Source organism: Pleurodeles waltl, chromosome 10 (assembly GCF_031143425.1).
Source record: "Pleurodeles waltl isolate 20211129_DDA chromosome 10, aPleWal1.hap1.20221129, whole genome shotgun sequence".
NCBI lineage: Eukaryota > Metazoa > Chordata > Amphibia > Caudata > Salamandridae > Pleurodeles > Pleurodeles waltl.
Window position 1 is genome coordinate 813055535 of NC_090449.1, and position 22020 is coordinate 813077554.

A 22020-nucleotide genomic window follows, 5' to 3' on the forward strand; every position below is an offset into this window, starting at 1 on the left:
CGTTCACACAGGAACATCTGCTCCATTTACCATGTCGTTCTAGTTCTACTTCAAAACTCTTTTTCTTTCCCCTTCTATCATACCTTGCCTTGTGTATATCTCTGCGCTTTGCACTTACGCAAGGCCTTACTGGTCTTTCCCATTCTGTTGTCCCATTTGAGCCTGGAGATGTTTCTCTGCTTCTTCTGAGCCTACCATCCCGTCTATCTGTATTCTTTCAGATTCTTCATTTGCTTCTCTAACTGGTGTACTCTCTCTTGCTGACTGTGAGATTATCTCCTGGCACGGTTATGCCCATCTTTCTACCTTTACTCTCTTCCATGCTTTGTCACGTACGTGTGTGTCTTTTCTGGTGCCCCTTACCAGGGTTCCATGTCATCATCATGCTGTTTTTTTTTTTGTAGTTTACACTCCCCTATGGGGGTGGTTACTGCCTCGTCTCCAGTGGAGGCTTTTCCTTATCAGTCATGACTTAGCTTTTCCCCGGTGGATATGCAGTTCATTTTTTCATATGAGTCGCTTCTGTTTTCTCTCGCCAACTCTGTCTCGAGCCTGGTTATTCGTCTGTGTTACCAGGTTATTCTTTGCAGACTCGTGTGGTCCATTCGCGTCGTTCCGCCAGGGGTTTGGGTATGCTTGGGTATCTAATTGTAAGATAAGGAATCTGTGGCTAGTTGTCTACTTCAGATGGACAAGTTACTTACTTTCGGTAATGCCTTATATGATAGAGACACAGACTAGCCGCAGATTCCTCGTCGACCCACCCATCCTCCCGCTTGCGAACTATGTACTCTTCAGTCTCACTTGGGGGTGTTTTGGGTGTTTTGTAGTTCTGCTACATCTCAAGACATAACTTTTCATTTCTGGTTGGCATATACACTATTGCGCTGTTTTTCTATTCCATTGCCAGTTTCTTTGTGGCTGTGCGTTGTTCTGCGGCTTCAAGTCATCAAAGAAACTGACGTCAGCACATCGGAGGAGGGAATATATGGACTCACTGTGGAGTCTCTCGACGTCCTCTACTGACGTCCACAAGTAGTGCTGAGGGAAAAAAAAATAAGGATGCAGTCTGATGCCTGAGGAGAATTTTAAGATAAGGAATCGCCGGCTAGTCTGTGCCTCTACCAGATAAGGTGTTACCGAAGGTAAGTAACTTGTCCGTCTGGTTCATCCTGCTCCAGAAATGACATCGGGGGCCACATAAAAAAGCAACCTCTGTGTGTTGTCAGGTCCTTCCTGTCACTGCCTTCTGATGTGGATCAAGAGCTCACTGTCTCAGATTCTGTCACTTGACAAAATACTTTTTCTAAAACTGTTTCAGGCATATGCAAATATTTTACCTCCCAAGAGAACAGGTTTTAAATCTTACAAGAATTACCACAAACAGATGTCATAGGTGGACTCATACGAGGTCTGTCTCTGCTTCCTGGGCTCCACACGTGACTCAAAGTTGCACGATTTATGTGCTTCAAAGAGTCTAAAGGCCACCTGAGACCATGAGGCCAAGCTTTACGTCATTGAGCATCTTAAGGCCTGGTCCCAGTCGAGGACGCAGATGCGTTCTCATTCGGCTGTTCCCGAGAGAGTTTGCCATCCCACTCTAATTCTTCAGGTAAGTCAAAATCAAAGAAAAAACTTAAGCAGTTGTAAGTAACTCCCCTTCTTTCCACCACCCTTGAGAAGACAAGTCACATAGAGGCCAGGTTACCCCTCTATCTCCACCTTCTACTATGGGACCCATTCCAGAGCTAATCCCAATGAGACCATTGGTTATGCCACAATAGATCCAAGCACTTAAAGAAGCCATTTTGTGGGTTTTTGGTACCTTACAGCTTCTGTCTGGTGCATCCTTGGGCCCCCATGAATCTAAGGAGACCTTCAGCTGGGTTACCACTGGTGAATCAGTTCCCAACTGCACCTCTTGCCCAATGTTGGGTCAGCCTGACTCCAGGGTCGACACAGTGCAGAGACACGTGTTGGCACCTCATGCATCAGTGTTGAAACTAACACCGGCAGTGCCGGAGGAAGAGTCAGTTGCCCTCTCAGACCTCAAAATGAATCCAATGCTGTCTTGATCGCATCCGCACCTATCTTGACATCAACCCAAATAAGATTCAGAGGGAATGATTGCAGTGCCCCAGTGGTTCTCAGACGCGTAGCCCGACAACGATGACAGCAATGACAATTCACAGCTATATGATGAGGAGAATTTATTTTTGGACCTCCGGGAGGCCAGTGGTCTAGACACCTATATTGACTCTGGCCTCAACCCTCCACCTGTCTCCTCCTCAAAGGAATCAGCATCTTTTGCTGTAGTCATCAGGAGTGGAGCATAATTCCTTGATCTCTAGCTGCCTTCAGTGGAAGTAATAACAGATGTCCTCACAGAGGTCCAACAGCGAGGGCAGACCTCCTCAGTGCCACTCCTCCCATTAATTGAAGCCCTCAAGGAAAATCACCTGGCAAATCAGGATCCTTCCCTGCTGTCAATAGAGAATTTGCCAGACCGCACAGGCCGCTGCAGGAAACCCATCTTTTAATCAACAGAACCCAACAACTGGAGAGTCTAATCGTTCAAGCCTCGGCTAGCAGGCTAAACCCAAATGCATTTCCCACTGCCCCTCCAGACAAAGGTGTTCATGCTGGCGGACAAAACTCTGACCACCAGCGACCCTGGTACCCGCGGGCCACATAATGAACATTTCTGTGGGCCGGCGAGTGGAAACATTGTTTCAGCCCGCTGGCTCACATAAAGGTCCGGCCGGGACATTGACAATGCCTCTGTGCGGCGGGTGCAGTTGTACCCGTCGCGCAGATCACTGCCCGAAAATCGGACAGTGACCTGCGTGATGGGGCAATGCCCCGGGGCCCCTGCACTGCTCATGCAAAGTGCATGGGCAGTGCAGGGGCACCCCCTCCGCCAGCCTTTCTCTGGCGGGTGGACCCACCAGGGAAAGGCTGGAGGAAATGGAAACATTATCCGAAGGGTAGCACAGCTACCCTGTCGGATAGTGTTTCAACTCGCCGCCAGGCTGCCTGACAGCGGAAGCCTGGCAGTGAGTGAGGGCTGCCAATGGCGGTCATCGACGTGTTTATTATGTTGCGGGCTGGCCTGCCATGCCGGCTTGCGGATTCAGCCACCAGTGCCGGCATGGCGGGCCAACCCACCAAGTTCAAAATGAGGGCCAAAGTGTCCAAACTCATGGAGGTATTTGGAAAATGGATCATCTTCTCTGCCGCCCTTTCCCTCAGGTATGCCAATTCAAGTTGCCTCCTTAGGCATTACTTAAATGCATGGGGGGACATTCCTGTGGTCTCGCCTCACTCAGTTGTCAACCACATCAGACAACAGCCAGTCTGTTAACATGTCCTGTGTTCTCTAACAATGTGCTGAAGTCACACCTGACTGCTTTGCAGAGGCTCCCCTTCATTGGAGCCATTCTGGATATAGTGCTCTTCCGAGCCTTCCCTCTGCCTCAACAAGCCCAGGATAGTCGGGCTATGATCCTGGTGTTTCAGCCCTTGACCTGCGTTTTAGTTAGAGCATCTCCAAGATTTCCTGTCCTCTTAGCCTCCTGCATCATGCTGGTGACATCCTGTTGGTGGACCACACGAGGTGGCACATTCAGGCTCTGCAGTGGAATCTAAAGTCTCAGTGGAGTCCGCACCAAGGGAACCTATCAGGTTTCATCCAGGTGTTGGAGGAGACTGCAAGAAATCTGCAGGGGTGGGTGATGGACTGCAATTGGACTCCTTTCCCTGACCTACCTATTACTAACATTCATGACAGATGCATCTTTGCTGGTTTGGTGATGTCATCTGGGAAAGTAGAAGATCAATGGTCTCTGGCCTCCAGGGAAGACCTACCTCCACATCAATCTGTTGTAGTTGCGGGCAATTCACTTGGCAGTCAATGCTTTCCTCCCATCCATCAAGGTGGAATAGGTGCAGGTCCTCACAGGCAGCACTACAGCCTTGTGGTACCTCAACAAGCAAGGGTTGGGTGGGGTTGGGGGTCCTCTACCAAGAAGCTTTACAACTCCAGTACTGGTTGAGTCATCAGGGCATCCCACTGGTTGTACAACACCTATCAAGATCATTAACTGCCAAGGAGGGCGAACTCACCTGGGTTTGCCTTGCGGATCATGAATGGCCGCTACACTTGGATGTGTGGCAGTTCGTCTTCCAGAAATGGGAAGAACCCTAGCTTAATCTTTGCACCATCACAAAGAAGGTGCAGTTTCCAAACTATTCTGCTTGAAGTTCACAAGACAGTTGTTTGTTAGAGATGCCTTCTGGCTGGACTGGAGCTCAGGATTCCTGTATGCCTTCCCGCCTTTAACTCTGCTGTTCAAAGTCCTGAAGATCATTAGGAAGAACTAGACCCAAAGCATCTTAGTGTGCCGGATTAGGCCAGGAGAAGGTGATACTCTGAGCTTCTGTCCATGATAATATGTCCTCCGATCTGGCTGCCTCTTTAGAAGGACCTTCTGTTGCAGCAATAGGTCAGGGTCCTGCTCCCGAGCCTATGCAACTTCATCTCCATGCTTGGAAAGTGAGCAGTGACAGTTAATTGCTTTTGATATCCTTCCAGAGGTAGTAAATGTTATTCTGGCAGCTAGGTGTCCCTCCACCAAAATTATGTTTGCCAGTCACTGAGACAAGTTCATTGTGTGGTTTTCCACTAGGCATTTCCATGCACTTCAAGCCCAGGTGTCTGACATCTTTACCTTTTTCCCCTATTAGACCAGCAAGGCCTTGCCATGGCCAACATTAAAGGTTATTTGTTGGTCTTTGTCAACCATTTTACGGTTATCTGATTAGCCATATCTGTTTAAATCATTTGTTGTGATGCTCTTTTCTAATAGGACTGACCTTCGTATTTCCTGCTAAACCTTTTCTGATGCCCCAATGGGTAATTGAACATGGTTGTCATATTTCTGATATGCACCTCATTTGAATGAGTGCACAAGTTCACTTTACGATTACTGTTCTGGAATCCTCGTAGCAAGCATGTCAGCTCATGGTGTGTGTGTGTGTGTGTGTGTGTGTGTGTGCTACAAGCACTGTCTGTCCAACAACTGTATGCTACCTTGTTGCCAGATAAGCTACTGCTGAGGACTATAGCAGCTTCATCCTGAACGTTGCCATGTCTTTACAAATAAGGCAGTCACTCATCTTGCAAGAGTTATTTGCATGCCTTGTCCTTCCAGGGAGGAAGAAGGACTTCATTGCTTAGACCCCAAGAGAGCTCTGTGCATCTCTATTGATCGCACCAGGGATGATCGTATGGATGATATTTCTTTGTTGACTTTTCCATGACAAAGAAGGATAAGGCAGTACAAAAATGGACTATCTCCAGATGGACTGTATTTTGTATAAACATCTGCTACAGATTGGGCAAGACGTCATTGCTGAAAGGCCTGCAGGCTCAGTTACTTGAGCCTTGTCCATGGTGTGACTGTCATAGACATCTGTCCAGCTGCGATGTGGGGGTAATTTTAAACATTCACAAAGCACTACTGTCTGGATAGCCATGTCCAGTAGGAGACAGTGAGTTGTTAAGAAAACATCTCTGGATCTTATCTGATTCTGCGATGTTCATAAGTTGAAGAATCTGTGCGTAGATAGAGTATACACCAGAAAGAGCGTTACCAAAGGTAAGACACATTTTCTTGAAGTCTAACATGAGAATGTCAATATCTGATTTGAAACTATGTTAGTAAACGTGTTAGATGCTGTCATATACTTACCTCGAATTGTGAGTGCATAGAGCTATGCAATTTTAGTAAACTGTTAATGGATATAGAACGGGAAACAGTGTAATTCAGCCAGACACACACCATCTATTTCCAATAGTTCTTCTATATTTATATCACTTCTAAATCAGTGTGACTTAGTGCATTTTAAGACTTACTTCATGACATTGCTCTGCTTCTGTATTTCAAAGCTGCTCAATGGTATGCGACTCTGTAGATGGCATATGACAAAAGCTGTACACCGAAGACTGCAAAGGCTTTATAATGGATTTGACCAGGCATCATATACTATGATATTATATTTGGGGCTGCACAAGAACATATGACAGATGTGCCAGCATATGTGTGAGTCTGTACCTTGTATGTGGTAGCGGTGCACTGACAAATGCACTGCACATGGCATATGGTGGAAGAACTTGTACTTGTGCTGCTGTATCTGGATGTGCAAGACTATGGGGGTTATTACAACTTTGGAGGAGGTGTTAATCCGTCCCAAAAGTGACGGTAAAGTGACGGATATACCACCAGCCGTCTTACGAGTCCATTATATCCTATGGAACTCGTAATACGGCTGGTGGTATATCCGTCACTTTACCGTCACTTTTGGGACGGATTAACACCTACTCCAAAGTTGTAATAACCCCCTATATCTGGGTATATTATGGTTGCATTAGGAATTGGGGTGACATCTAGCTTACAATAGTATAACATGGCTTAGGAGCTGTAACTAGAAAATGTGGAAAACAATATCAATCAGTGGGTTTAATAAAAAAATAGTTACATTTATTATTTAAACATATACAATGGAGAAATATTATTAATACTTAATCATAGTTTAAAAAAACTAGATAATTTGAAAAAGTAACAGATATACAAAATTAGTACAAGAAAATAAATAATGAAAATATTAATTTATGTTAGACTAACTTTTAAAATTAAAGCAAAGAATATATTCGAACAGTTTTTAATAAATCAGATAAACTTGGAAGGGTCAAATGCACTACTCCCACGCAACCCTGAGTAGCAGTAGGCAACATTGTTGAACTTTGGAGTGTTATGGAAATTGGGCTTTGGAGGTCAGATTTTATATCCCTACTCCTACACAAGCAACAGTAGGGTAAGTGTTATATTTTTGAGAGGTTGGAACTACTGTTCCCACTCAAGCGTAAGCAGCAGTAGGAAGAGTGTTAAACATTAAAAAGTTGAGAGATAATTTCCCTATCCTAAATTTATACATAATAAACCCACATATATAATATAAATAAATACAAAATATATATATTTCCATAGACATAAAAAATCTTCAACGTTAAACAATTTCTATAAATTGTAAAATATAGCATTGATATATAAAATTATACATAAAATTATACTGAAGCATATCAGTTAATATTTTTTAATAATGGATTTAAAATACTTCCCGCCCTAATACCTTTAACTTCTACCACATATGCATGTACAATTATTAAAGGAAACATAATACAATACTGATAATTAAAAACAAAATAATACAACTATAACAATATCTATTATACATAAAACCTTCATCATAATATAATATCCAAAGTCTCAACCTTTGACTCAGTACAGGAGGAGGCCCACCTTGACTGCTGCAGTGTCTCCCAATGTCTCTGTAGCACCTACGTTCATGCCTTTACATGACAAATCTCCAATTAATGCGTATCTTATTCATTGAGGAGAAAATAATGGTGTGGTTCCAGGTCTTTAAGGTTACCCTTTTGACAACTATATTAACAGTTGAATTGATATATAGCTGAAGAGGACTGACCCAAGCTCACCTGTTTATGCAAATATTCATGTATTTTGTCAGTTATGTTCCTTTTAATTAAATGACTCTAGTGTACTGGACTTTTATGAAAACTTACATTGGTTTTAAAATATAACATGTACACCTATTAGATTTCTATTTACCGAAACATTCACTTAGGATGTCACTTGTAGATTCTAGCTGTGGTGTCACTAGTTTAGACTTCCTCATCTTGGCTTCCAACAAAACATGCATTTTGCCTCATCCTTAAGGGTCCACAAGTTGCAACATTCCATTTCTCCCTAATATCCTTGATTAGCAAGCACCCTTAAAGCTTGTTGACACGGTCTCATTAGATAATCTAAATATAAAGTGCTTACGAAGAATTGAGGGCGGTCTTGTCCTCAAGAATACATGAGGAGATATGTATCTGACTATTTTAGGATTAACAACTGATCAAGGACATAATCAATTAAATTAGCCTTCTTGGGTCAGATGTAAGTTGAGAACCATAATGTTTTATTAAAGTTTCTCATCGTTACAGAAGGTAAAAATATGGTTAACCAGTCAAATAATCTCTTGTACTGAGCATTAGCAATGATACAAAAATCTACAGCCAGAACCAGGTCTAGTCTAGCACAATTCTAAATTAATGCAGTAAGAGGTCTGACATAAGTCTTGCCTTAAGAGAAATATCAGAATTGTTCTACGTTCCAAGTATGAGACAGAATGGTATGGGTCTCCTCTCTAGCAATCAGGCAGTCTACTCTGGCTCACCTCCAAAACAAGTCTTCTTTTATAGAAAAAAACACAGCAAAATCATTCAGTCAGCATCAGGACAGCAAAATGATACATAGACTCAGCAAAACACAATAAATTGCAGCAATACCGAATACCATCCCCTTAATGAATACAAATTAGTCCTCTTTTGCCCTCATGACAACCTATGTGAAAGTACAAATCTGAGTACAAGTGAACAATGACAGACTTGTGAAATTAATAGGATGTCCGAGCTTCAAACAGGAAGAACCTTGAATAGCAGTGTTTTGAAAGTAAAAACTTCCTATAGCGCTTACAAAGAACGTCATATTATGAAAAAAATGACAGAATTACAATACATATTATATTTATTAATCTTTCAGTGCACATTTTTCTGCAGGTGAAGTCAGTAAGAATGAAAACATAGTCATGTTTAAATTCAAACTGAGTTAGGGCCTATCCTAGCCAACCTAAGAGAACATGGTTTGTTTGAAATGCAAATTATTCATGACATTAATTAGCCATTATATGTTAAATAAAAGTTGCTCTACCAAGTTCGATGTCTCTAGCATTCTAGTGTCCAAATAGAATTTTCACAAAAATAATGCATGTTAGACCTCACAGCCTTAGAGTGGTGATCCCCCAACTCTTTGCCTGCCTCCCCCCACTTTTCTGACACTGTTTTTACTGGTTTTATGATCCAGTGTACTGTACCACTGATAACCAGTGCTAAAGTGCATATGCTCTCTCACTACGAACACAGTAACATTTGTTCATCCCCAATTGGCATATGTGATTTACTTGTAAGCCCCTAGTAAAGTACAATACATGTGCCCAGGGCCTGTAAATTGACTGCTACTAGTGGACCTGCAGTACTGGTTGGGCCACCCACATAAGTAACCCCTTAACCATGTCTCATGCCTGACATTGCAAGGCATGTGTGTGCAGTTTCACTGCCACTTCGACTTGGCATTCAAAAGTATTTGCCAAGCCCTAAACTCCCCCTTTTCTACATATAAGTCACCCCTAAGGTAGGCCCTAGGTAACCCATAGGGCCGGGTGCTATGTAGTTAAAAGGTGGGACATGTACATGTGTGGTTTATATGTCCCAGTAGTGGAAAACTCCTAAATTTGGTTTTCCACTACTGTGAGGCCAGCTCCTTTCATAGGATAGCATTAGGGATACGCTCATACACTGTTTGAGTGGTAGATTCTGATCAGAAAGGAGTAACCAGGTCATATTTATTATGGCCAGAATGGTAATACAAAATCCTGCTTATTGTTGAGGTTGGATTTTATATTGCTATTTTAGAAATGCCACTTTTAGAAAGTGAGCATTTCTCTGCACTTAAAATCCATCTGTCCCTTACAACCTGTCTCCAATCCATGCCTGGGCTGGGCTGATTGATGGCCCCCTTGTGCATTTCACCCAGACAACCACAAACACAGGATACTCAGTCACACCTGCACTCATCTGCATACTGGATGGATCTTCCTGGTCTGGGAGGGTGGAGGGCCTGCCACTTACATTTCAAAGGCTACTGGCCTGCCCTCACACAATGGACTGGCAACCCCCCTACTGGAACCCTGGCAGACAGACTTGTACTGAAAGGGGAACTTGTGCACTTCAAAACCACTCTTTGAATTCTCCCTCAAGTCAAAGGCATTTCTGGGTATATAAAGTGGGTCTCTTACCTCACCAAATCAGACACTTCTGGACCTGAACCTGCAACCTGTCAAGAGGAAATGCCTGGCTGCCCAAAGGACTCATCTGGACTGCTTTGCTGAGAAGGACCGCTGCCCTGCTGTTGCCTGCTGCCCTCTGACTTTGCTGAGAAGTGCTCTCCAAGGGCTTAGATTGAGATTGCCTCCTGTTTTCTGAAGTCTCAGGGCCAAAAAGACTTCATCTCTTCAAGGAACTCCTTGTGCGCCGAAAATCAACGTATAGCCTGCCCGAAACGATGCACAGCCATGGTGCGACTGAGAAATCGCCACGCAGCTGAACCGAAACGACACAGTACACCTTCCTGAGTGAAGAATCAATGCAGGGTCCGCCTTGCGACCGGAAATTTGACGCAGAGCCCTACCGGATCGACGCCAGCTGAACCGGAATGACACAGCCCGACTTCCTGAGTGAAGAATAGACGCAGCACCTGCCGTACAACAGAAAATTCGACGCACCACCTCCCCGGATCGACGCAACTCCTGTGACTTTATCCTGTACGCCCAGGATTTCCACACATCATTCTTGGGTGTCAAAAAGATCCCCGCATCGCAGTGAGGAACCACGACTGCACGCCGGAAATCGACGCAAAGCCCCTTGCAGCATGGAAAACGCAGCGTCTGTGCCGTGCCAGAACTTCTGACGCGCACCCTATTTTTCCATGCATCTCCTCCTCTGCGGTCTGTGTGCGTGTTATTTTTTATGTAAGCCAGGTACTTTATGCAAACAAGAGACAACTGTTGATTTCTACGATTTAAGATGCTTTTTCATCTTGCAAAAGTGATATCTCAAATTATGCTTATTGAATCTTTATCGCTTTGACCTTAATTTAACCAGATGAATATATATTTTTCTAAACCTGTGTGGTGTATTTTTGTGGTGTTCTCACTGTGTTACTGTATGATTTAGTGCACAAATACTTTACACATTGCCTTTTAAGTTAAGCCTGACTGCTGAGTGCCAAGCTACCAGAGGGTGGGCACAGGATAATTTGGTTTGTGTGTGACTTACCCTGACTAGGATTGTGGTCCCTGTTTGGACAAAGGTAAATACCTCTGCCAACTAGAGACCCCATTTCTAACATTGGTGATCAAGTGAGAATAGGACTTGTGTGTGTGCAGTACCATGCAATAGCTACATGATAAAGGTCAATTTTTCTTTCTATTTTTTCGGCAATTACTTTCAGCTTGACATTTTAATCTAATCCTAAACATGTCTCTGGCTGGGTCTCCAGGAGGAGCTGGAGACATACACTGTCAGCCAACTGAAAGGGTTCTGCAAGGGAATGGGAGTACCTACCTGGGGTGCCTCCAGGAAGGAGTACCACCAAAAGGCTCAGAGGACCTGGGCAGAAACCAGTTCACAAGAGGATGTTGAGGTGGAGGAGTCAGAGGATGGCTCCCCAGAGGATTCTCCAATAGCAGTGGGGATGATACCCCTGGATTTGTGCCCCCTGCTAAACCAGGGAGCAGTGTCTCAAGTTACGGCCTGACTGCAGAAGAAAGGAGGGAGGAGAGAAAGTTTCAACTGCAATTGGCCAGATAAAAAATGGAGGAAAGTTAAGCAAAGCCCATTATTATAAGATTTCGATTAAAGGGGAGTTTTTGCCCAAATCAGAATTAAGACTTTAGCAGCAAACTCTGCACATCTAGGGCCGTATAAGAAAACATTTTCACTGGTGCCATTTCATGTCCTTGGTGGTAAGTGAAGGCAGTGCTTTGCTTGCTTCATATATCTTTTACCACTGTATTATGAAAACAGGATTCTTTATATGTCTGTGCTACAGGGCTATATCACAATGGGAGTGCTAAGTTAAGACGCAGATTCTTCCACAGTTTTGGGCTGACTGGTATCAAAAGTAGGTGAAGCTGTAGCAGAGCTATTTTGTAAATGGTTGCTTATCACTAGAACTTCCAGGGCGTATACTGCTTCTAGTAGGAAATATAGCAGCGTTTGTTGACATGTCTAGTGTGAACAAGTGAACATAACACCATAATGTACAGAAAGAAACACCGCACAATTAAAACATAACGGGGCACATCACAACAAAACAATAATAACAGAACATAACGCAACAACCACAAAGCAGCATAACTAAATCACCTTGCAGTAGTGCAGCACAGAAACATAGCAGCTCAAATGCAGTGGAACTTATCACCTCCGGAATAAAGTGCTACACAACAAGTATGCATAAACGTACTTATCATACACTGCCAGAATCCTGTGTGAAAATACACTGGTAAAAAGTGTTTACAGCAAACACTGTTAAGGGCATGAAAATGGCTGTGGTCTAAAATGCTTTGCGATCCCGCGAACAGCCCCTCATGTTTGGCCCCTACACAATTCACTAGGAAAACCTTGAGAAATATGAAGAGGACAAATGCCCATAATGAAGAACAATTTGAGGGAATCTGTGCTCAAACACTGATTTGTGCAGGTAAACTCCATTACCAAAATGAATCTCCAAATAAATGAGAATTTTATAATAAGTGTTATGTCTCCCTGTATCTCTCCCTGCGGAAGAGAGATACTGTGGTACCAGTGTATCTCCCTGAGGAAACTCCTAGCTGGTTTTACCATCACTCCTATAATCAGGACCTAAGTTTTAAATTATTATATATTGCATTTTACCTATTAGTGATGTCAAATGTGAAATTTTTCTCAACATCTCTTTCTCTTTTTATAATTTAAACCCTTGATTCGTATTCCTGTAGGGTTGTTTCACTCAGCAACAACAAACACGAATATCACTGATTTCCTTTTTTTTCCAGGACGATCATCCAAATGTTTCCTTCTTCAGAATTATGAGTTTGAACAAATCAGAATGGCCATACATAACCCTGGGCACATTGGCAGCGCTTTTTAACGGTGCAGTGCATCCTGCTTTCTGCATTGTTTTTGCAAAGATTATAACGGTAAGTCGAAAGCAGGTGACAGTTTTGTATTTTTCATCGTATGTCATTTGTGCGCGAGATTTGTTGACCATGCCTGTTAAGGGACAACCTGTAATGAGTAGGGTAAACTGTCTATGTAGAAGAAGTTATTAGCATTTTCAACTCAAAGATTTAATTTCACTAACTATTAGGTTATTTTTGGCTGTTGAGGTGATAAATTGAAAAAGTACGCTTTCAGGTTTTGTTTGCATATTAATAACACATTGGCAGAAAGATGTTTACAAGCATGGCATTGACATTTAAGCCTCTGACAATTACTCTGTAAGCATACAAATCCAATGCACAAAACTCTGTCCTCATAAAGACCCACCTTACCTTTCCTTTAGTCCATGGGAATTGTTGGAAGTGGCCCATTATGCAGGACTATCCCCAAACCTTTTGCCTTTCTCCTCCTATTTTTCTGACCCTGGTTTTGTTGGCTTTAGGACTCTGGGCACTTTACCACTGCTAACCAGTGCTAAAGTGCATGTGCTCCCACCCCTAAAGTTTTGTATGATTGGCTTACACCTGTTTGGCATATTTTATTTACCTATAAGGCCCTTGTAAAGTGGTATACCATATACCCAGGGCCTGTAAATTAAATGCAACTATTGGGCCTGCAGCACTGATTGTGCCACTTACAGAAGTAGCCTTTCAAACCTGTCTCAGGCCTGCCACAGCAGAGCCTGTGTGTGCAGTTTACTGCCACATTGACGTGGCAATTCAAACTAATGGCCAAGTCCTAAACTCTCCTTAGTGCACCTAAGTCACCCCTAAGGTAGGCCCTAGATATCCCTGTGGACAGGTTGCTGTGTATGTAAAAGGTTGGACATGTACTTTTAACTTGTACATGTCCTAGTAGTGCTAAACAGCCTATTTCATGTTTTACTACTGTGAAAGCTGCTCCTCTCATAGGTTAGCATTAGGAGTTCCCTTACATATATTTTGAGTAGTAATTTTTTATCTTGAAGGAGTAGCATGGACATGTTTTGAATGGTAGTGAGAAATCCTGCTCACTGGTGTAATTGGATTTTACATTACTATTTTAGAAATGCCACTTTTTGAAAGTGAACATTTCTCTGTGCTTATAACTCTGTGCTTTGCAGCCTTACTCCAATCCACGTCTAGGGTAGAGTAACAGCTTCATTGTGTGTATACTTTCCAGACAGCCACAACACGGGCTGAGTGCATCTGCATACTGATAGTATTCCCAGGCTGGGAGAGAGGGAGGCCGGGTGCTCTTACATTTGTATAGGCTGTGTTCCTGCCTCACACAATAGGCTGATTTACCCCCTACTGATGCCTGGAGCCAGGATTGAGTTGAAAGGGGTTGTATTACATTTGAAAGGGCCCTTTTGAAGTGACCCCCTGAACAGGGGCCTTTTGGAGTATAAGCGTATAAGCGCATGGGCTCTGACCCCGTGATTTTTAGAGCACGTTTGGAACTGGGACTGAACGACTCACTGGGCTGCTTTTCTGCTTGTTGCCCTGTTGCCAGCTGCTCCCTGACTTTGGTGATACTAGGCACCGCTGGGCCCCATTTCTAACAGGAATTAAGACTTTATGGCAGCCTCACCTTCCTCCTGGTAACACGGTCATCATGGATCTGTGGGTTTATGCACCTCTTTGTAGATGGTTTTATCTCTTTTGTGGGACTATATTTCACTTTTGAAAGTCATAATCTCTGGTTCTCAGCATGAAGTTTCTGTGTAGCTCATTTGAGAACTTCATTCTCATGACGTTAAATCATCTGATGTTCTCTTGATGATATTGAATAACTGTTGGTAGAACATCTGACAAAGGTCTAATGCATTTTTAATATCTGGGTGACCTTGTGTCACCTCCCATTTGATATAGTTGGAGGAATTGATGTTTTTCATTTGAAAGTACAGAAGAGGGATCACCACATCTGTAAATATGATTCAGAATGTTTAAATTCACTCATGAAACCAGGTTCACATAGTTCCTGTGAACCACTCAAATTACAACAGGCTTTGTATATCGGTTCCTTTTCCTACATTTTCTCATCCCCTTGGCACTGGTGATAGCTGTGGTTTGTGATGGCTTTGTACAGTGATTGATTCACCTTTGCACCAAAAGCATACAGGCAGACTGTTTCAGAAGTTTATTTGAGTGTGCTACACTGGAAACAGAGTTAAAATACATATTTTAGGTGAAAGTTTGTATATTTTGTCATACTGATTTGCCTTCTTAATTTCATCATATGATTCGGTAGGGCCCGGGTGTTCAGATGTTTGAGAGAGCTTGGGAACTCAATGACTGTGCCACAACTTTATCACACTTTCATGTATAACAATGACATATAACCATTTCTACCCCAGCCTATCTGGGCTTTAAGAGATGATTTTGAGAAGTTACTGGCTGCACTGAGCACTAATAATCTTTCAGTATGTTTTGCCAAGACACTGAATCTGAGCTAGTCCTATCAACCGTTTAGAGGCAGACCTATGGTTGACTGACCTTGAAGCACTCTTTCTTAGAATGCTGTGGATGTATTAGGTTTCTGTAGCATCAGTACTGTTGGGGTATTAAGCAGCTACAATCCAAGCTCTTTTTAGATGCATTGAACTCGTTTTACTTCATTGAGCCTCGGCAACTAGATGTTCTCAAATTATTTGAGTTGTTAGTGTAAGGTATGATGGCACCCACCTTTGCCACATTGATGGCCCTGGCTCTATGGTGATAATTTTGGTGTAAACATTATTCTTAGCACAATGTGAGAAGCTGTTGCATAATTGTGCTCACCTCTATGGTGAGCCCTGGCATAATTGTTGGTGATAATCCTTGCCATACTGCTAACCCAACGGCATGATGGGTCCCATTTTTGATATAATGCTGAGTCTGCTGTTATGGTGGTCATTTTTAACATGACGTGAAAGTGCTTTGTCTGATGATCGCCATACCTGTTTTAATCCTGGCCCTTCCATAATAGTGGTAGTACTTGAAGTCTTTTACCTATCAATTCTAATATACTGACCTATGTGTGTATATGCGGGTGTAATGGCAGGTTGAAAAAATATTTGTGAATGTACCTTACGTGAATTTGTCAGCTATATTCAAGTGCGAGTTTCTCATTCTTCCATGTCCCTATCCCCACATCCAGTCTTTCTTCCAACTGGTGATGCATATTCACATTTATCCAATCACCAATCCGCACAGTAACACAGACAAATTCACTAATCCGGGGAAAAGCACCACATTTTTAAGCCAGAACTATTGCCATTTTTTTAGTGCTTGATTAGATATATACATGTGTTTTTTTCTAAGGTGAAGATGTACAATGTTCTGTCTTCAGAATTCCTTTTGTGTCTTGGTCTTGGTATGTAATATATAAAAGAGGCATTGGCAGCCGCGATTACCATTTTATGGTAAAGTGCCAACCTACAACTTTTTCTGCCAGCATAGTTTAGTATCACAAAAGGGGAAGCAGGGCCCTTTTTGGAAAAAGTTAAATATGAATGCAATGTCACTGTTGCTGTGCATGTTCATTCCAGCAGTGTTCGCTCAAATGCATTTGTATGCTGTGGCTCACATGCAGATAAGAGTGTCTTCTATGTCCCTTAGCATTGTATAGGTGCTCATTAGCAAGTAAAACCCCAAAAGAGCTACAGAAGGCCTGAAGGGCACTATGTTCAAGGGGATGATGGGGCTTAGACTTTCCCCTCTTCCAATGGAACACTTTCCATGTGTGAGGCCCTAGTCCCTTCTCAAATCCAGAAAGGGGGTACACGCACTGACTGGTCAGGTCCTTATCCTGTAGACCTGCATCGAATAACTGATAAGGCAACCTTAATGTGAGGGTTTTGTGCCTTGCAGTGGTGCACTGCACAGTGCCTCTCTGTGCAGCAGTCAGCTACTTCTGGTACAAAATGAAGTGCACATTGCTCTTCTTTACACACCTTAGTCGCTTTCTGGTTGTGCTCGCTGAAGCCATGCGCTTTCAATTTCCATAGCTTTCTTTAGTCACTAAGCTGTTCCACGTTACTTAGTTAGGAGTATAAGTATCAGGTTACTTGCCACATTTGTCATTATAACTTAATGGGCTTCACAAAAAGGGGGTTATCTAGGAAAGTGCAGTATCAGGCTGTCTACCAGAAATAAGCAGATGCCCGTCCTTGAGGTTCCCTATCCTTACTTAGAGGGGTGGGATTTGCCCCTTATCCAACAGCAGATCCTCAGGTGGTTTCCCCACTTGAAACCTCTTTGCTGCCGGCCAGCCATTCTGTTTAGAGCTGGGCTTCGATGCAGTTTTTTGTGCATGGTGTTACTAGGCAGCATAAATAAGCCATTGACCCTCACATGTTGGAAGAAAACTCCCAACGAGTTTAAGTATTGATTTTACATTTGCAGCAACAGCTCCCTCCTTTGGGAGTGTCTCCTTGAAAAATGTAAATTGATGCCGGCGGTGCATCAAGCCACCATGACATGGTGACACGTCGGACACTGAACAGTTTTGCCGAAAGTGTAACAGATTTGTCGTTGGAAAGAAGGATAACAAAAAACTCCCTTCCAGGCCCACATGAGATGTACATATGGCAGTCAGGTCACTGCCTGGCCAGTGGAACTGGAGCCTTCTATGACCTAGTGCCTTGGCAGCCACCCTGCCCATGCCTTAATCACCCCCTTAAGTCCACATTGTCCACTGAGCTCATACTTTACCACAGTTCCATCTCCTCAGTCAGATTTATGTGAAATGTGCTTTTAGGAAAATATGCAGTACATTGTATATTTGAATTGATTTTGGACTGGACTGAGGTTCACGATTTGATAAATGTGTGTTCCATGTTCTTTGTTTAAAGTTTACAAGAGATGTCCTGCTGATCCATCCATCTATCTATCTATGTATCTTCCTTTATATGGAGCACCCAACACTGCTCACCTCAAATGGCTGTTTCTCTGGCAGAGTTTTTAAGCATAAGATTTGCTCAGTGCCAACCACACTGAGCTAGAGAATGACAAAGTTTTTTCTATTTTTACAGAAAAATTTGCCGTACTGAAAAACGACAAAAGCCTTTTACCACTCTAGGCACAGTATTACAGTTTGGATTGGTAAAATATGATCCAAGCCAACCTGAGATGAATAAAAGCAACCCTTGACTCATGTTTCCCTATAGTTAGAGCTCATCTAGGAGTTATATCTTTTTAGACACAAGGGAACACCTAGTATAAGTCAAGACAATACCCCTAGAGTGCTGATAAAGAGTACCACCTAAACTTGGGAGCTACCCAGAGTTCCCTCCTTTCTTTTTTGCATAGTTTATTCAGCACTCTAAGCCTGAAAGTGTATTGTTTTGGTGTATGTATGTCTATATTAGGTTTTGTTTTTGTATTTTATTAATTGTTTCTGAAATGCTTTTTTTTCAACTTTGCAGCTATTTTCAATTGAAGACAAAGTAAAAATAAGACATGATGCCGACCTATTTGCAATCTTCTTCCTTGTCATTGGTCTTATTTCTCTTATCACCTTCTTTATACAGGTAAATATATATTTTTACTAATTGTTGTCATTTTGTCTGTTTATCTGTAAGTGTTCCTGTCTTTCTTTTCTGTCCCTCTGCTTGTCTTTTCTCTTGTATGCTTGTCTTTCTGTCATTATTTGTCTGTAGTTTAGCTTTCTCATTAGCCTTCTGAATCATGCTTTGAAATTCTCTACCATAGAAAACTCCTGTAAATACAATATATAAATCAATTTGTGCACTACTTATCTATCTCTATTTATTTAAATATATATCAAGGCATAAGGTGTTCTGTGCCTAGTGCTATATAAAGAAGAAAGGCAAGATGTGTTTCCAAAACTTTATTGTAAGGTACATTTTTTTTTTTATAAGAAAGTCTTTTAGATGTTTACTTGGAGTCCGAAATATAGACCTGTGTGTGTTGCTTTCCCTGTCGCTGGATAGAAGCTCTTTGAGCCAATTGTTTTTGCAGATCTCAGTAAAGGCACCAGTGCAGAATACTATATATGTACCAAAACGCGTTCCTTCGTCTGTTGAATAAATAGATGTTTAATTCTTTTTCGTCTGTGGAGTTCCGTATCCTTGTGTATTAACAAAGGAAAGTGGACAGAGTTAGATGCAGTGGCGCGTGTCCGATAACGGCACCACAGGTGGTCAGGCGTGGACAAGTTACGCTACAAAAATGTGATCTCATATATATATATATATATATATATATATATATATATATATATATATATATATAGACAAGTTACGCTACAAAAATGTGATCTCATATATATATATATATATATATATATATATATATATATGAGATCACATTTTTGTAGCGTAACTTGTCCACGCCTGACCACCTGTGGTGCCGTTATTATATTTTAATATATATATATATATATATATATTAAAACAAAAATCATTACACAGCATTAGAGAGGCAATATTTACCAGCTTCTCATGGCAGGAATAACGCCGTCACCATCCATCAACTCGAAAGATAATATATTTTCTTATTTCTTGTAGAGTACAAAGTGCATAGTGCTATTCAAACAAAAATGGCAACGCGTTTCAGCCTGACCCTTTGACTGGCCATAGAGTTGGTTGTGAAGTTAGTGTATTTAAGTCATGTGATGATGTGATATATATATATATATATATATAGTAGTACAAACTTTATTCGACTTTCAACAAGTCATAAAAGTATCAAATATTATACATTTCAGTATATAATAAATAAAAAAAAATAAGTAAGTTAAAATAATAAAAAAGATAAAAAACAGACAGAGTATCTAGTATATCATAAAAATTTCCCAATTATCAATATTTAAATGGACTAAATAAAGTTACATCACTACCCCCATAGACTTCCTTGTATTTAATACGGAGCATAAAAAATTAGCCAAAGTTCCACACATTTCTATAGAGGATAACACCTGGAGGCTGGCAAACACGATACGACACTGGGGCAAGTTGATTAACCTTAGAAGGGGCACTACTAAGCGCTTTCTCTGCTTAGCGTAAAATTTACAGAATAAAACCACGTGAATTGTACTTTGAAGTGCCTTTGCGTCACAGGCAGGTACTCCAGTCGTTCATAGTTGGAAACGTTACTAAACTATGAAATGTGTCTAGCCTTAATCTAGTGAGAACGAAACGGTGGCGGAGGTTTACCACATTCGCCAAATAGGGCTGCATGGCCTCCGCCGACAAAATTATTTGGTTATGGATGACGGTGGGCTTTTTTGATTCACCTCCCATCGTAAATCTTCTAGATACTTTAATGCCCAAGCGCTCAGGTCCTTCCTAGAAATTGTTCCCAGCGCTACTGGGTTTGTGTAATAGTCTTTGTTACCCATATTTTCGAAAATGGTCATATTATATCTTAACCAGGGCACCCTTGCTGAGTATGTTGACTCCATACAGTCAGTCAAAATGGCCTTGTTTAATCCAGTATATTCCGAGATCCAAACTTTATGCCATAGCAATAACGGTTGAATCTTTATCAGATCTGCAATAAAGGAGACCCCCAGTTCAGAGTGGATAATGTATGATGATGAACCATTTGGTACCATCAGCAGATATCTTAAAAAGTCATTTTCCACCGTCTGTACCTGGTTACAGTTGGTGTATCCCCAAATTCCAGACATATATATATGTTCAATGGCATGTGTAGCTGCAGATACACATGCAGTGCATTACTTCCGCCATCTAGTGTTGGGATGGGAGTGTTAGAAGTTGTTTTTCTTTGAAGAAGTCTTTTCGGAGTCACACGATCCAGTGACTTCTCCTCTAGGTCATACTGCGCATGGGCATCGACTCCATTGTTAGATTCTTTTCTTTCCGCTGTCGGGTTCGGACGTGTTTCCTCTCGCTCTGAGATTTTGAATCAGAAACTTTAGATAACTTTATTTGACCATCGGTATTGTTTCGATCGCGTTTCCATACATAGTCGAACCAATAATACAGTTGAAAAACAAATTTCGCCCTTCTTGGTGTGAGCGCCCAACTCGGGCCTGTTCGGGCCTACCACGTTGAAGCCTGATGGATCAGGCTCCATTTCGATTTTGTACCCGATGGCACGCAAAATGTCCATACACAGACCAATACCTTGTATGTAATCTGTGTCTCTCTCCCAATCACCGAGAAGAGGATTGTGAAGCATGTCGATTGTTCCGATCCAAGAAGACCCTACGTGATTGGAGAGCCAGGAGATTGGAAATGGTGTCAAAAAAGTACCGAGTATATCAACACCATGGAAGAAGAACAGGCGCAGACGGCAGTTTCCATCCAAGACACCGACTCCGAAGAAGACTCAGAGGAAGATAGACCCATCACTTCTGGTCAGCACATGAGTACAACTGCCCTATACCCACTCCTAAAAGATCCTCGAAGGCCTTGGGTGCACCACTGCCAGAGAGCTATGGTTCGACCAGCAAGAAAATCCTCGTCGCCCGACCTTTGGTTTCGGCGTCGAAAAAAGCCACACCTCCTTCGATACCGGAGTCGAGCAAGTCCACCAAAAACTCAACCTCCGAACCGAGTCGGCGTCCACACTCTTTGGAGTCGAAGCCTTGATGTCCTGCCTCATAGCCAAAACAACCAGCTGAATTTTCGGGCCCCGAAAAAATTGCCAACTTTGGAGTCGAAAAAGTCTTCTTATTCAGAAGAACAAGGACTTTCGAGCCATCTTAAGCAGAGCTCCAAGTCACATCATGAACAGTCCTCAAAACCATCAGAATATATATTTCTGAGGACACTGAAATTCAACCCATTCTCGAAATCATGGATGAGAGACAATAAAGGATCTATATCCATAAAGAGACTGGCAGAATAATTACTGCACCTTCTCCACAGATTAAAAGAAAGTTGGCTTTTCAGGAACATCTAGATACTGCTCCCTCACCAGCAAAGACTTTTAAACGGAAGGAGAAGCCATTACCTCTGCATACTTCTCCCCCTCATTCACCACAACTTTCTTTTTCACTACCACCCACTAGCCCACCACCTTTGACTTCACCAACTCACTCACACACTTATTCTCATGGTGATACGGTTGATCCTTGGGATCTGTATGATGCAGATCCCATACATGCCAACGACCCAG

At 42.2% G+C, this 22020-nt stretch overlaps 1 protein-coding gene across 3 annotated transcripts in view; it reads left to right on the forward strand.

Annotated features, from left to right (window-relative positions):
* LOC138261913 (ATP-binding cassette sub-family B member 5-like) overlaps positions 1-22020 on the forward strand; it is a 987125-nt gene that overhangs the window by 762925 nt on the left and 202180 nt on the right. For all 3 annotated transcript variants that reach the window (XM_069211477.1, XM_069211478.1, XM_069211476.1), the window contains 2 exons: positions 12781-12924; positions 18336-18440. In XM_069211477.1, coding sequence (XP_069067578.1) covers positions 12781-12924; positions 18336-18440 — 249 coding nt within the window. The remainder of the gene's footprint in view (positions 1-12780; positions 12925-18335; positions 18441-22020) is intronic.